The 14,873-nt window shown below is 32.4% G+C and overlaps 2 protein-coding genes across 2 annotated transcripts; one reads left to right on the plus strand and one right to left on the minus strand.

The window, feature by feature from the left end:
- The first annotated feature begins 1,401 nt into the window (after positions 1-1,401).
- Positions 1,402-7,109, plus strand: LOC104596590 (homocysteine S-methyltransferase 2). Its single transcript, XM_010257837.3, has 7 exons — positions 1,402-1,744; positions 2,902-2,958; positions 3,753-3,982; positions 4,919-5,048; positions 5,470-5,673; positions 5,923-5,994; positions 6,751-7,109. The coding sequence occupies exons 1-7, from the start codon at positions 1,568-1,570 to the stop codon at positions 6,886-6,888; spliced, it is 1,008 nt and encodes a 335-aa protein (XP_010256139.1). The 5' UTR covers positions 1,402-1,567; the 3' UTR covers positions 6,889-7,109.
- Positions 7,110-8,433: 1,324 nt separating this feature from the next.
- On the minus strand, positions 8,434-12,912 carry RDM1 (RNA-DIRECTED DNA METHYLATION 1). Its single transcript, XM_010257836.3, has 3 exons — positions 12,758-12,912; positions 11,456-11,616; positions 8,434-8,937 (listed from the first exon to the last, which is right to left on the minus strand). The coding sequence occupies exons 2-3, from the start codon at positions 11,601-11,603 to the stop codon at positions 8,570-8,572; spliced, it is 516 nt and encodes a 171-aa protein (XP_010256138.1). The 5' UTR covers positions 11,604-11,616; positions 12,758-12,912; the 3' UTR covers positions 8,434-8,569.
- Positions 12,913-14,873: the final 1,961 nt, after the last annotated feature.

Below are 14,873 nucleotides of genomic sequence, written 5' to 3' on the forward strand. Positions count from 1 at the left end.
AATAAATAATAATAGTTTAATCTCCAATAATTATTAGAAGTTTTGTAGTGAAAAAACACAATTATGGAAAATATATAGATGATGAGAATACAATAAATAACAAATAAAAATAAAATAATTACAAAAAAAGCAATAAATACTAAAAAATATATTAAAATAGTCAATAAATAGTATAATCTCAAATAATAGTTTAATCTCTAATAAATATTAATCAATAAATTATAACAAAAATACAAAACAATAAGTACAATAAATTAAATTTAAAAAGTTAAATAACAGTAGTTTAATCTCCAATAATTATTGAATTTTTTGTTAAATAACAAAATAAAAATAGATTTGTACATAATTATTGAAAATATATTTATCACAAAAAATAATAGTAATTACTAAAAACAATAATTATTAATTTAGTATATATATAAATGTATAATAAATATAGATTAAGATTTTAAAATTATTATTAATAAGTACTAATTTTTTTTGAAAGTTATTTTCTAGAATTATTGTTATAAGTGAAATTAGTTATTTACTATATTATTTAGTTATATATTATCATTGTTTAAATTTTAAAACATTAGTTATTTATTGAATTTAATAATCGATAAAATTATAATTTATGCTATTATTACATAATTTATATTGTCTGTATTTGTAATATGAATATTGTTAAAACTATTATACTTAATTAAATATTTAAATGCGGGAGAGAGGATAACTAAAAATTAGAGATAATTTAGGAGAGAAATAGGAATTAGAGATAATTTAGGAGATGTGGAGGAGGTAGTTTAAGAGAAATTTTAGGAGATGAGGTTATTTAGGTAATTTAGGAGAGAAAGATTTTAGGTAATTTTTATGGAATGAAGAGAGTTGGTTGTTTTAAAAATGGCATAAAATAAAAATAAAAAAATTCAAAAAAATAAATTTTCTAAATTTCCTTCTTTTAATATATATAGATAGATACTTAATTACAGTCATGCATTCAATTTATAGTTTTATTTAATTTTTGATCGTTAAGATAGATTAATGCGGAGATTTAAGTGGAGAGAAAAAGGAATTTAACAGGGGAGTGCAGGGGTTACAAAGTATTAATGAGGGTAAATTGCTGAATTAAGACTCCCATAGTCCCATGTTTTGAGTTTTGACCGTTACTATAGAGTATAGAGAATTAAGACTCGAAATTGAGAGGAACTTTATTCTATTTTTTTTATGTTTTAATTTAAAAATAAATAAAACACGTGTGAAAAAGAAAACGAAGGAAATAGAACGAGGCCCGTCACCCGTGTGAACATTGAACACGAGAGACTTCTGCTTTCCTCCTTCGGTAGGAAATTAGAAACAGAAGATTAGTAAGGAGATTTTTGTCATTTAAAGTAGTGTTTTTGGTCTATAAATTGTCAATGTGAGTAACACTTGACAGACTCTTCTTGTGCTTCCTTTTCCCGGAGTTCCTCTCTCCACTAACGGCTATCGACGCTCGCGCGCAATCGGGTTGACGCCCACTGGACTCGCCGGAAACTTTCCACCTTTACGGGAATACCCCAATTGCCCCAGAACCTCTGCTTACTCCATGGGTTTGGGAAGTCTAGAACACTCATCGCTATTGTCCGATTTCCTCCAAAACTCCGGCGGGTGTGCCGTCATCGATGGCGGCCTTGCGACGGAGCTCGAACGACACGGCGCTGACCTTAATGATCCTCTCTGGAGCGCAAAATGCCTCATTAACTCCCCTCATCTCATTAGAAGGGTAGATCTTTTAAATCTCGATCAATTCTTCTTTTCATTTGTTGTTAATTTTTCTTGTTTTGATAACATTCTATCACGAATTTCTTTCTCCTCTAGTTCTTGTTTCGATATTTTACAGTTTGTTTCATTTTATGGTTTGGGTTGCCTGTTGAAGAAAGCCACAGTTTTTTCCATTTTTATTACAGCGTGATGCTGGCTTTATGGAGATGACATACGTTGGTGATAAAACCAAAATGCGTGCTTATATTACTCGTAACCTTCTGAGATGTTCTTCTAGTTGACCCTCCCCATTTTCACTTAGGCTCCGTTTGTTTCAACGTAAAATGGGCGAATAAAAACTCAGGCTGAATTATTTGAGCTCTTGGCCTTTTTTTTTTTACGATGAAAACCCTGTTTTCATTGCCCTTTACATCATAACAAATTAAGGGGGGTAGAAAACAAGGATCTCTCTGTAAAGGGGGAAGATTACCTGAAATATTTCGGTTTGGAAAATTATGCGTCCATTTTAGGGAGAAGTAAACGCAACCTTAGAGTCTGTAACATGAGATTATAAGATATAAAGCTAAAACATCAGTAGGTCAGATAGTGACTAGTTTCATATCCGACCAAAGGGTGGGTAGAGAACAAGACGTGTACATAGTACATTAGTGGTCCAGTTAATTGTCTCTGTAAGGAAGGAAAGGATAGCCTCGCCTTTTTCTATTTGGCATCCATTTGGCGGTATAGGTTCCACCCATGGCCATGGGTAGACAAAACGTAATCTTGGTCCTCTCTCCCGGGATATATCTCCTCCTTTTTCTTACTTTTGTTCTTGCATGTTTTTACTGTCAATTTTCCTTTTGTTCTGTATTTAGAGGTATGAGTTCTCTTTCTTGCTCTTGTGGCCTGTGTTTAAGCGTTTATAAGGCTCGTGGATCCTCAGCATAAAAAATTTTTGCTTTCTAAGCAACTAGATAAGCCGCTCTATTCCACTACAAAATACTATTGAAATTCCTTAAGCATGATTGAATTAAGTCCATTACATCCAAACACATCCATGGAATAGATATAGAAATTCTTTTCAAAAGAGAAATTGTTTGTTTGTGACCGGACTTGGAATTTTGAGCACAAGACTGGATCCTTATTATATGTTTGTTCTTGTATCTCCTAATGAAATAGGTGCACCTAGACTACCTTGAAGCCGGTGCAGATATTATAATCACAGCATCTTATCAGGTACTTAAGCTGCCTTTCCTTTTTGTTAGCAATTAAGGCTTTGTTTGTTTGCAGTGTAATTTTATCTACAATAGTACAAATGCATGAGAGTGCAAATATGAAGAATGAAAGTTCTGGTTCACTTTTACTACTTTGACCTCTCCAAATTCCTCCTTTGAAATTGTGGAGAAATTATACAAACAGACCCTTTCTGTTGGTTTGATGTTAAGAACCTAACAAAAAATGATAAAGTCATGCTTTTACACACCTTAAATTTCCCAGTTTGCCCATGATTGACAATATTGGAGTGTCTATTAACCAAAATACCCCCAAAAGGCTCTTTAACATATTCCAATATAAGGAAAGAGCCTTTGTTTATTGGAATATAAATTTATTATTGAAATAGTGGGGATATTTTGGTCTATACACACTCCAATATTGTCATTCATGGGCAAACTAAGAAATTTAAAATGTTAAAAGCATGACATCATCGTTTCCAGTTGGGTTCTTAATGTCAAACAAAGATTATGTTTGTATAATTTCTCCAAAATGTCAAGGGAGGAGTTTGGAGAGATCAAAGTACAGGGGAGGTTAAAGCATTTTTTAGAAAACACACGGGTGTTGTTTTACTAAATCTGCAATGCAATCAAACAAAATAAATCAAAAGCTAAAACAAAAATAAATCAGAATTTGCACTCATACTTTCACAGCAGTGAAAATAAAGTAGCAGTGGAAACAAACCAGGCCTAATTAATAATGGTGTCTCAAGACATTTCTTGACTTTGAACAGAATGGTTATTTTATATGCTTGGCAGGCCACTATTCAGGGTTTTGAGGCTAAAGGATTGTCAAGAGAAGAAAGTGAAGTTCTGCTGCGGAGGAGTGTCGAAATTGCATGCGAGGCTCGGGATATTTATTATGAAAAATGTACAAAGCATTTGCCTGAAGGCAATGGAAATGTAGGAATTTCAAAGCAACGCCCAATTTTAGTTGCAGCCTCCGTAGGAAGCTATGGGGCTTATTTAGCTGATGGATCAGAGTACAGGTCAGTTATTGCAAAAATATTGCTTTTTCCCATTCACAGCTTTATCAAATTAGATCTGCCCATTCACAGCTTTACCAAATTCTTGGTTGTCAAAGCTTGTTTTTTTTTTTTTTAATTTTCAATTCCTGCATTTTCCCCATATTATTCAGGTAAAAAAAATATTGCTTTTTCCCAATCCTAGGGTTAGCTGTTAATGGCAATGGATAAAAGAGGGCTGAGCACACGAATAGAACAGAAGATTGATGTGGTTTGTCACAAGACACAGCATCCATTTGGTGAAGATGAACTGATAGAGATATTTATCAAAAAAAAAAAAAAAAAGATGAACTGAATGAGATCCTCGCTTTTGACTTGTATAAACAGCCTATACGATTGTCTTAAATCTATTAAGAAGTAACTGCCCAAGCCTGTAATGGGAAAACTATAGTAATAAAAGGGAAAGAACCTGCTGGAATGGTAAAAGTGTATCTGATAAGTGTGCTAATTTTCAGTCAGAGAAGACAAGTAACCTAATATAGCAAAATAGCATTATAATGTTATTTAATGTCATATATTTCTTTGTCATAGTATTTTAATAGCTTTTCATTTTATGTAAGATCATTATATTCTGCCAATTGAATTTTCTGTTTCACTGTTCATCATCCAATGATATACACTCCCCATAGTACTATATTAAATTAGTACTGGCCTACTGGGGTTCTTAAATTGTTCCCATGGTGTATCATTAAATTTCATGATAGATTTTATTATTTTATTTATAAATGATAAATATATATGTTTCATATTATGTAATTATCCAATTATCTGCAGCCCTTGTAGTACTGCAATAAATTGTTTCCAGGATGTGTTGTATCATTATGGCTTTACTAATTTCATGCTAGGTTCTATTTAAACTTTTATGTTAATATGTCTTTTTTTCCTTGTGTCATTTTGCAGTGGGGACTATGGTGATGCAGTTACTCTAACAACTTTGAAAGATTTTCACAGGAGAAGGGTTCAGATTTTAGCAGAATCAGGTGCTGACCTAATTGCATTTGAAACAATTCCGAATAAGCTGGAAGCACAGGTATATTCTTTGGTGCTTGTAGCAAATGATAGTGATTGGTTTCTCTCCTGTTACTTACAAGGGGTTAATAGAATTAACTATTGGAATTGCTCAATAAGTGGCATGAGCCTTTCCTAAGAACTACAGACTCTCTGGTCTAGATTCAAAATCTGGACAGCTGTAGTAAATGGTTCAAGCCATGAAAGAGATGTCAGAATAAATTGGACCATTGTAGGTGGATGTCTAGCATTTTGTTCGTAGCAGTTTTGAGGGTCCTATTTATTGAGCCAAACTGATGATTTGGTAGAACATCCAAGCAGGTTTACCTGTGTATGTTTAGTGAGTAGAGTTTATCAAAAATGGTATTCCTATTGTATTACTTGGTTTGAACTTTTCAGTTCGGTATTGACTTTATCTCTTGGTTTGGTTGGTGGTCATGCAGGCTTATGCTGAACTTCTCGAGGGAGATGACATAAAGATTCCAGCATGGTTTTCATTCAACTCTAAGGATGGCGTCAATGTAGTTAGTGGAGATTCTTTTCTTGAATGTGCATCTGTTGCTGATTCATGTAAGAAGGTTGTTGCTGTTGGAATTAACTGCACTCCTCCAAGGTTTATTCATGATCTTGTTTTATTAGTTCGTAAGGTATAATCCTCTTCTATGCTGTTCTTTAATCAGGATAAAATATGAAAGAGCTTTTTATTTATTTTCCTTTTCATCTTAGATGACTTTGCAATCAATGTGTGAATTCATTGAACAATGCATGTATTTTTCGCAAAAAAAACCAGAGCTCTGTTATTGTTCACCAAATAGCACTATGCTGAATACTTGTTTGTTTCTGTGTGTTGTGTTGGGGGTGATAAACTCTCATTGTTTGATTGGCTAACCTCACAGGTGACATCTAAACCAATACTTATTTATCCAAACAGTGGTGAGACTTATGATCCTGATCACAAGGAGTGGGTAGTAAGTTCCCTCTTAACCTTTTCTATTAAATTCTTACAAGTTACAATATTTTTGATTTGCAACACTCGGGATATTGGCTTGGGGGGACCATTGGTGTTCTTTGAATAGGACATGTATTGTGCTCCCCATTCCCCAAGTTCACAGCTTGTTTTTTCTTGTAAAACTGCCATATAATTGGACAATTAAGTTGCAGCCTTAACTTTTAATGTATTTTGTCCATTGGATGGATAGTACTAGCCATCTACTTCTTTTTGCAGTTTTACACAAGGATCACCTAGGTTTTGACCTGTAAATTTCACTCACTAAAAAAGAAAAAACCATTTCTCTTTGTGTAGGCAAGAAATTGAACCTTCTTGCCAAGTCAACCTGGGTACCTATCCTCCTATTGGTGTGAGGTTGAGCTCAAAACCCAGACAATCTGATCTACAATCATTATCAGCAGTTTTGGGCAATAAGCTTTTCAAGTTGGGGTCCGACTGCATACTTTAGTCATAGTGTATTATGAAAGAGAGGAAATTTTGGTGCTTCATTCATCAAGTGCTTTGACAAAAATCTCTTTTAATGCTATATAACCCCTTCTTCTACCCTATGCTGCCTTGATTTATCAGTCGTGCATTATCATCTGGTTCTGAAAATGTGAAACGAAATAAACATGTTGTTAATTACTAGTCCTGATCATATTGTGACAAACTGGTTTAGATGCTGGTTGATGTAATTAATCACATCTTATTTGCCTTGTGCTCTTTTTTCATGCAGGAATCTACTGGGGTATCAGATGAAGATTTTATTTCATATGTAAGTAAATGGCGTGAGGCCGGGGCTTCCCTCATAGGAGGCTGCTGCAGGACAACACCAAATACCATTAGAGCCATATCTAGAGCACTATCCAAGTAGTCTTCTGTCTTACCATCGCTACAGTAGTAACAATTCACCGGCTTAGAGTTCTACTTTTAGAGAGAGAGAGATGTAAATATACATCACATGGCAGAAGTAGAAAAGGGTTGGAATCTGAAGTTTTCCTTATCGCTTGTATTTTTTTTTTTTTTGGTTGCTTGTAATAAATCAGACTCTTGATTAACTGTGAGGTTGGAATTTTACAAAAAAATTTCTTGGTCTCTGCTTTTTCCTATGCTAGACTAAAAAGACTAAAGCTTTTTGTGGTCAGGATTCTTGAATTAACTTGTTCAAGAGATTTATCATGTAGTGTGGGCAACCATTCTCCTTCCCCCTTCTTACGTAGGGGATGATGGGACCGAACCGTGGGGCATATTTTGTAACTGAATAGGTAGTATCGGTTTTTGGAAAACCAATAACTAAAACTGAACCAAAACCTATTGGTTAACCGGTTGATTGGTTTGGTTAATCATTGGTTTTTTTATTTTTTTATTTTTACAATATATATTATAAAAATATATAATAAATAATTATAAATATAAATATAATATAATATAATATTTTAAATAATAAATAATATATCATATATTATAAATATATATTTATATATAATACATATTTATTAATTTATAATATAATATATATATATATATATATATATACCGGTTGGTTTGGTTAATTGCTAATTTTTTGTATTGATTAACCAAAACCGAACCGACCAGTTTGAACCGATTTGGATCAAGAAATGGGATGATTGGGTTGTCTATTTCTGACATGATGAGGTAGTTCTATCATCTAACATCTATGCTAGCTTGGAGGGTATCCATGTGGTAAACAGTAAACTAATTTCTTCCGGTCTCGGATTATGAATAGGGGCTGGATGATTCATGACCCATCGACTTACCTTCAGTGTCCGGTTATGGAATATGATGGATCGCAGCCCCTAAATGACTCGTATAAACAAAGTTCTCCACATTAGACATGTGCCCTATGGTCTATGTCTATCTAATGTTTTGGTCGATGTTGATGAGTAAGGTCTCTAAACCCAAGCTAGCAGTCTAGCACATTATTCCATTGACCGAATTAGCATTTGAGTAACCTATTAGGCTATTACCTATCTAGGCCATCTTGGTCAAAATGAAACCATCCAATTAGTACATTTCTATAGAACAAATGAAAATGAAATGTAGGTCAACAATGCGCATTGATCAGACGAATAGTTGCACCGACTGGCAGAGTGCACTCCGAGATCTTTGTTTTTGCTTACAGAAATTTTTTCAAAACACCCTTTCCTTTGTAATTTGTCAAAAAAAACACCCTTTCCTTTCTACTTGCTAAGCAGATGAACTTATCTCTTTCACATGATAATCAGCATCATATGAATAATAAAATGAGAAAAAATAGCATTTCTTTTTTTTTTCTTTTGTTTTGGACGAAAATTTTTCCTACTTTTGATTGATAACATCCAAACATTTTTAACTAAAAAAATAATAGCAAAAGAGTTGATGTTCAAAAAAGTGGTGTAACAACCTGAAAAACAGAACATAAAAAAGTAACAATAGGAAACATCATTTCTTCTTGAATTCACATTATGTTAGATCTACAGCAATGTCTAGAAATGTTACTGAATGCCCATGCGGATTAAGCTCGAGTTCAGAAACAATGGTTTTGTACAATGGGATTATATTTGTGGGAAAATGGGATCAACAAAAGCATGGTGCATGGGATCCAAAAGCCAGAGTTTAGCTATGTGATGATGAGAAGAGGTAAGCCTATGAATTTCTTCCATGAGCCAGATGGTGGCTTCAGCTTTACAAGGATGGATTATGGTATCCAGTCGGCAATGCTCATCTTCAGCACCAATCCTTGATTGGTCCCACTGTTTTAGGAGAATATTGGTCAGATAATGTAGAGGCTGCCCATATAACTGTTTGATGGATTTGCCCAGGCCCTGCCATGAGGTGAATGGAATAACTGATGCACGGTGAGAAGGAACAGGTATCTGCTTCATGTATTCTTGATACATTTCTGCTCGTCTGATCATAGCACCTGCATCAAGAAGTATGTCTTACACTGTTTTCATAATAGTTGTAACAACAAAAAGTAATTTAATGAATAAGCTAATTACGCAGACAGCTTAGGATGCACCAACAGGATTCCATCCAATGGTGCAAGGAAACCAATAGAATGTGGACTGTTCATGAAACAGGAGAAACTGTTTTAAATATTGGCAACTCGGTTTAAGGTATCAAGTTTTACTTCTGAGAAGCAGAAACTTACCAAGATCAAATGCACCCTTAGAGCTACACTAGCACTAAAGCAGGACAACCACTAGAACTCCACCAATCATGCCTTTGACTCCAATACTTTGTTCCAAGAACTAATCTTGCCATTTTTTGAACACTTGTATATGTAACAATAGTCCCTGCTCTCTGAGGTCTTAGGAAGAGTAGACTGGACACAAACCTAAGCTTGGCATTTTCTTTTCACAGTGGCCACTTTCAGACTTGAATCCACATTCTCAATCTCCCAAGACTTTACCATTGTGCCAAGAAATTAGCCACGTTTGTGTAAATATAGATACTTATTGACGCAATTTAGATATTTTCTTCACAAAAAGCTTTCAAGAAAATGTCATCATCATCCAAGAACCCAACTATATGGGGTCAGTTCTTCAAGAAAATATGTACTTTCCTTTATTTCTTACAAACACTATTTGGATGGGTAAGATCTTGGTCTTATTGGTAAGAAAACAGTAGTTGCACTTTTCAAGTGGCATTTCAAAATATCTCAGCAATAGCAAAAGAATAGTTGCCATTGAGTAATGGTAGCATCAATATTTTTCATCTCCAGTTTGCAGACAACACGATCTTCTTATGCAAGGCAATGAACAGATGCAGTACTTAAGATGTCAGCAGTTGATCACTTGATTCTGAGAAGAGTTCCCATCTGCAACATGCGTTTTACTGCATATCATTTAATCACTCCTATTTTCTTTTCTTTCTCCTTTCCTCTGTTTTTTAATTTTACTTCTTTTGCTCAGTAACATTAAGCTTCTATTAAATATAAAAGAACGGGTGCAAACATCAAGCCCCCAAAAAAGGATAGAGCAAGGCCAAACAAAAATCCAGAAGACCTAATGTCAACAGTAAAAAGATGATAATTGTTAATGTAAAACCAGTGCCCTCGTCCAGCTGTACCTTGATATATTGCATCATCATCCTCATTGTGTAGGATTCTTACATTTGGAGTTCTTTGGTATGTATTGTGTTACCACATACAATGTTCCTTGATTTATTTTCTCTTGGCCTTCTATATATTTTTTAATGAGGGAAAAATTACAATTCTCTGGAATATCTTCCAATTTGCCATGTTTTGGACTATTTGGAAGTAGAAAGTTTGTATATATTTTTGAACAAGAGTAACTTAAGAAAAAAGAAACAAAAAAAAAAGACAAACATTCTCTTCTCAGTTCTCATTATCTTCAATGTTTAAGAAATTCAGTGAGATTCAGCATTTTCATTTAGGGACCAACACTAAAATTATTTACAAGGTCCTAAATCCTAATACACAATGCTCAAAATATTTTGGTACAGCTGATAAGCTCATACATTGACCCACAAGTATACTTTCTTAAAGGAGAGGTTTTACCCCTTTTTTCTCCAAGTACCATGAACATACAATTAACTTTTACTTGTCACCCATCAGTAAAAAACTGTATATGTTGCACTTTTGTTTTTATTACAAGCTTAGGAAAACCAGTAAAGAATTAGCTTAAGCCCAGATTTAGAAGTACCTGGTTCACTGGTCAGATTTGTTTCAGGTTCTTAACGCATAATTTGCAACCTTAAAATGAACCTGGTTTGCTGGCTTTATGCTTCTTTAGTTCATATTTTTATTTATTACATTGTTTGTTTTGTGTTGTTAACACATGAAACGTATTAAGTAGGTATAACCATTAAACACAAAACTTATTTGAAGGGGTATGAAACTGTGGTCTCAGTGCCTAACAGAGTAAAAAATTGAAATCACATGCTAGTAGGAAGGTGTGTAACACTGTAATAGTAACCCTTATTGAAATAAGAATCTCATTTTTAAGTAAAATTTCTTTTACTAGTCAAGTCAATATAATACCTTTGTTTTCCAATTTATAAGGTATTTTTTATGCCTATATATAATATGCATCTATTCATGAGGACCTTATTTCCTCTCAAAAATTGTAGCATTCTCTAACAATTGTGAACCAACTTGCAAATTGGTTCAAATTAAACAAATCACAAAATGGACAAAGTGACAGGTAATTAGGTTTTGGAACATTTAGATCATGACAATTCTTTATTCCTCTCTCAAGGTGGTTAGTAGGAATCACTTGGAAGCAACATCAGGAAGTTCAAAACTCAACTACCTATACTATCCCATAGTCTTCTTCCAGAAACAACTTAATGACTGAAAAAGATATGTCCTAAATATATAACAATGAGAATGGGACTGGATTAGGTTGTTCTACAGCAGTATTAACAAAACAAATAATACAACCAAGCACTTGAGGAAAAAAGAATGAAAATACCTCCAGATTTAGTTTCCTTGACTGGTAGAACAACGGTTGGTTTTGTTTTACCTGGTCCATTATCAGCTTCTAGATCAGAATCAGAAGAGGAAGAATCATCAGACGATAGTATATCCACCTGATTGCTCCATGGCATTGCCCTTTTCATGGTATGGATAAACCTGAAGTAAATAAATAAAACATGGGTTATACCTAACAAAGTTTTGTCCCAAATAAAACATAGGCTATAAAAATCCTGTTTCATCATTTGATTCTATCAAGGGTCATATCCAAATAACACACGAGTTATCCAGGCGTAAAACCCACAGAATTGAGATGAAATAATGCAGAATCTTGTATACAGTATAGCAATACAAAAGTTTGGTTTGATACACTAAAAATTATTAAAATACTTAAAGAATACAACCGACACCATTTTTCCCTTTTTTATAGTTGATACAACAGACGCCATCAGAAGGCACAAGTTGGATAAAGATGGATCACCATATGATCAAGCTATCGAACAGTAAGGAAATCACATTCATTTTTCATTTTTTCAGTATATCACTGATAAAGAAGCACCAAGTAGTAGATGAAATTCAGTGTTAAGTATTAGCCAAACTAATCATGCCAGTGCTGGCTCATGCCAGGAAAAGAAAAGCACATAAATAGCAGCAAACAACATAAGTTACCTTTCTCAAAAAAAAAAAAAAAAAACATCCATTTATTTCGTAAACAAAATAAAGGTATAAAAAAAAACAATTGTATTACTAATTCAAGATAAGCATATCTAAAATGAAACAAGGAATTCGACAAAGAAGAGCAGGAAATTCGGCTAAAGAATCATTAACTACAAGAACCACCGATCCAATAACAGACAATAAAAATCCACTCAGATGCGTTTATTTGTTTTATTTCTTTCTTTTTCATTTAAAACTGATCTTTTTGGTAACGAGAACTTCTTCTTTTTGTTGGTTTTTTTTCTTTTCTTTTTTTGCTGATGGTAGGGGATAACGGGAACTTCGTAGCTGAAAGCAAAATCGAAAGATTACGAGTTTTCTTTTCCTGGTCTGAACACCAAATTTTTACTCATATAGTGGTGAGCATGTCAATAATCCATTGTCCATGAGAAACAGGAGCAATGGGTTCTTGTGGATTTAATTTCCATGATATACTTCTGTTTACATAAGGAAAAAAAAAAAAACTCAGATAAATTCTTGGGAAGAGATAGATAGTAGGGTTTCAGAAGCAAATTCACAGTGTAGTGAATTTCTCCTGATGAGTGAATACCAAAAAAACCCTAAGTAACAGAGAGACACGTACCTTGCAGTTGCAACTTGCAAGAAGGGGGAGAATAAGCTTCTCTGAAAGTTTAGTACTTTCTATTGGCAAGCAAGTAATAGAGTGAGAGAAAGTGTTGGGGGAGACGGTGATAAACGGACACTTGGACAGAGACAGACTATCCAAATATTGGAAATCGGTTTGACCAATGTGAGAATCGGATCCAGAAAAGAGAGAGAGGTTCACATCAGAGGTTCGACCGGCATCAAATTGAAGGTCGAACCGTGATGACCTAATGTACATGAGTACATCATTTCTAATGCAGGGTTGGAAAATTTTAAATTGAACAATTAAAACATCTGAACCTATCTCACTCAACATTAGCCACTTAGCCGTGCAACCTCAGATTTTTCTGTTTAGTTTTCTGAATTGTTCGATTGCATAATATGATTCTAATTGACTCAAATAAATTGAATTATATATATATATATATATATATATACTTTTATTATTAGGACAAGAAAATTTGTTGTGAACGTTGTAAGATTATTGATGTACTTGTTTTTATGTGGGATATAGTACTACTTTGAACTTTGAAAGTTGGAAATGTTGTTTTTATTTTTGGATTTTTTTAGTGGATGATGTTGATGTCCCTAGCAGTGGTTCATGTTTTGCTAAGTTTTGCATCTGAAAATTGTTTATACCAGACCAAACTCTAGTATAAAATAAGGGTGCAACTTAGACTAGTCCAACCCAAATTGGATTGGGCTGACATAAATTTGGATTGGGCTTGGTTTGAGGCCTTGAGTCCGAGTTCATCCAATTTTTAATATTATTAGTAATTAAGCATGTGTATTGCACGTATGATTTTTTTTATATATATTAATTATTTGAATTTAAGATATATCATAGTTGGGATAAAAATTGAAAATTGATAAAAGTAATAATATGGTTAAAAATAAACTTAATACTTGTATTAGCATCTACATAAATTTTAAATTACAATAACAATTATTATTATTATTATTATTATTATTATTATTATTGTTGTTGTTGTTGTGTTGTTCTTATTATTTATTTTTATCTTTTGTATTCTATCTTTTTTAAATATATATTATTCAATTATAAACATCATGACTTTCTTTGAAAAGTTGGATCATTGACCCACCATTTAAATAAGAAAATAACTTTGCTTTTGAATCAATTTTAAATTGTATATTTCATCTACATTATATACATAATTTTTACTTATCACACTTAATTTTTGTTTGACATAATTAATATATAATTTTTTATATATTCTTTTGATTACTTGTACTTTTTATTATTTTTCAAATATTTATTATTTAACTATTATATAATTGATTAATCCATTTGAGCCAAGCCACTAATTCACAACGCAAAAAGAAAAATAGTTTGATTTCTAGGTTGACATTAAATTTTGTATTGCATTTCCATTATTGATAAAATTATATCTTATGTATAATATTTATTTTTGTTCAATATAATGAATGTATAATATTATATATGTATCCAATATTTTATTTTTTATAAATATATAACATTATATCTTATGTATAATATTTATTTTTGTGATTCTTTGTATTTTCTATTTTTAAAAATTTTATTATTTGACTATGAAATCATTTCATTTTTAGGTTGGTTTTTTAATTTTGACATTCCATTTTCATCATTTACAAAAATACTTCTTACATTTCATACTTATTTATGTTAAGTATAATGAATATACAATATTAATGACATGCCCAGTTCTTTTTATTTTTTGTATTATATATTTTATATATTTTAATTTTTTTTATTATTTAATTATGGCATTATTTATTAATGGATTTGACCCAAAATGGTTGAATTACTTACCCACCACCGAGAGGGAAGAAAATGGTTTTATTTTCAAAATATTTTTTGAAACATTTTCTTTTATATTTTAAAATTAATGTTATGAGTTTAATTAGTACAATTTAATGATGAGAAAAATATATCTTAAGCATAAGATTTAATAAGAGAATATACCTTAGATATGAGATTTAATGAAAGATAATAGGAAAATAGGTTTACTTCCAGTTGCTTTTAAATTTTACTTTTCATTTCCATCATTAATAAAAACATTTCTTATTTATCATCAATGTTTTCAACTTGT

The sequence above is a fragment of the Nelumbo nucifera genome, chromosome 1, assembly GCF_055504915.1.
Source record: "Nelumbo nucifera cultivar China Antique chromosome 1, China Antique-T2T, whole genome shotgun sequence".
In the NCBI taxonomy this organism is placed as follows: Eukaryota; Viridiplantae; Streptophyta; class Magnoliopsida; order Proteales; family Nelumbonaceae; genus Nelumbo; species Nelumbo nucifera.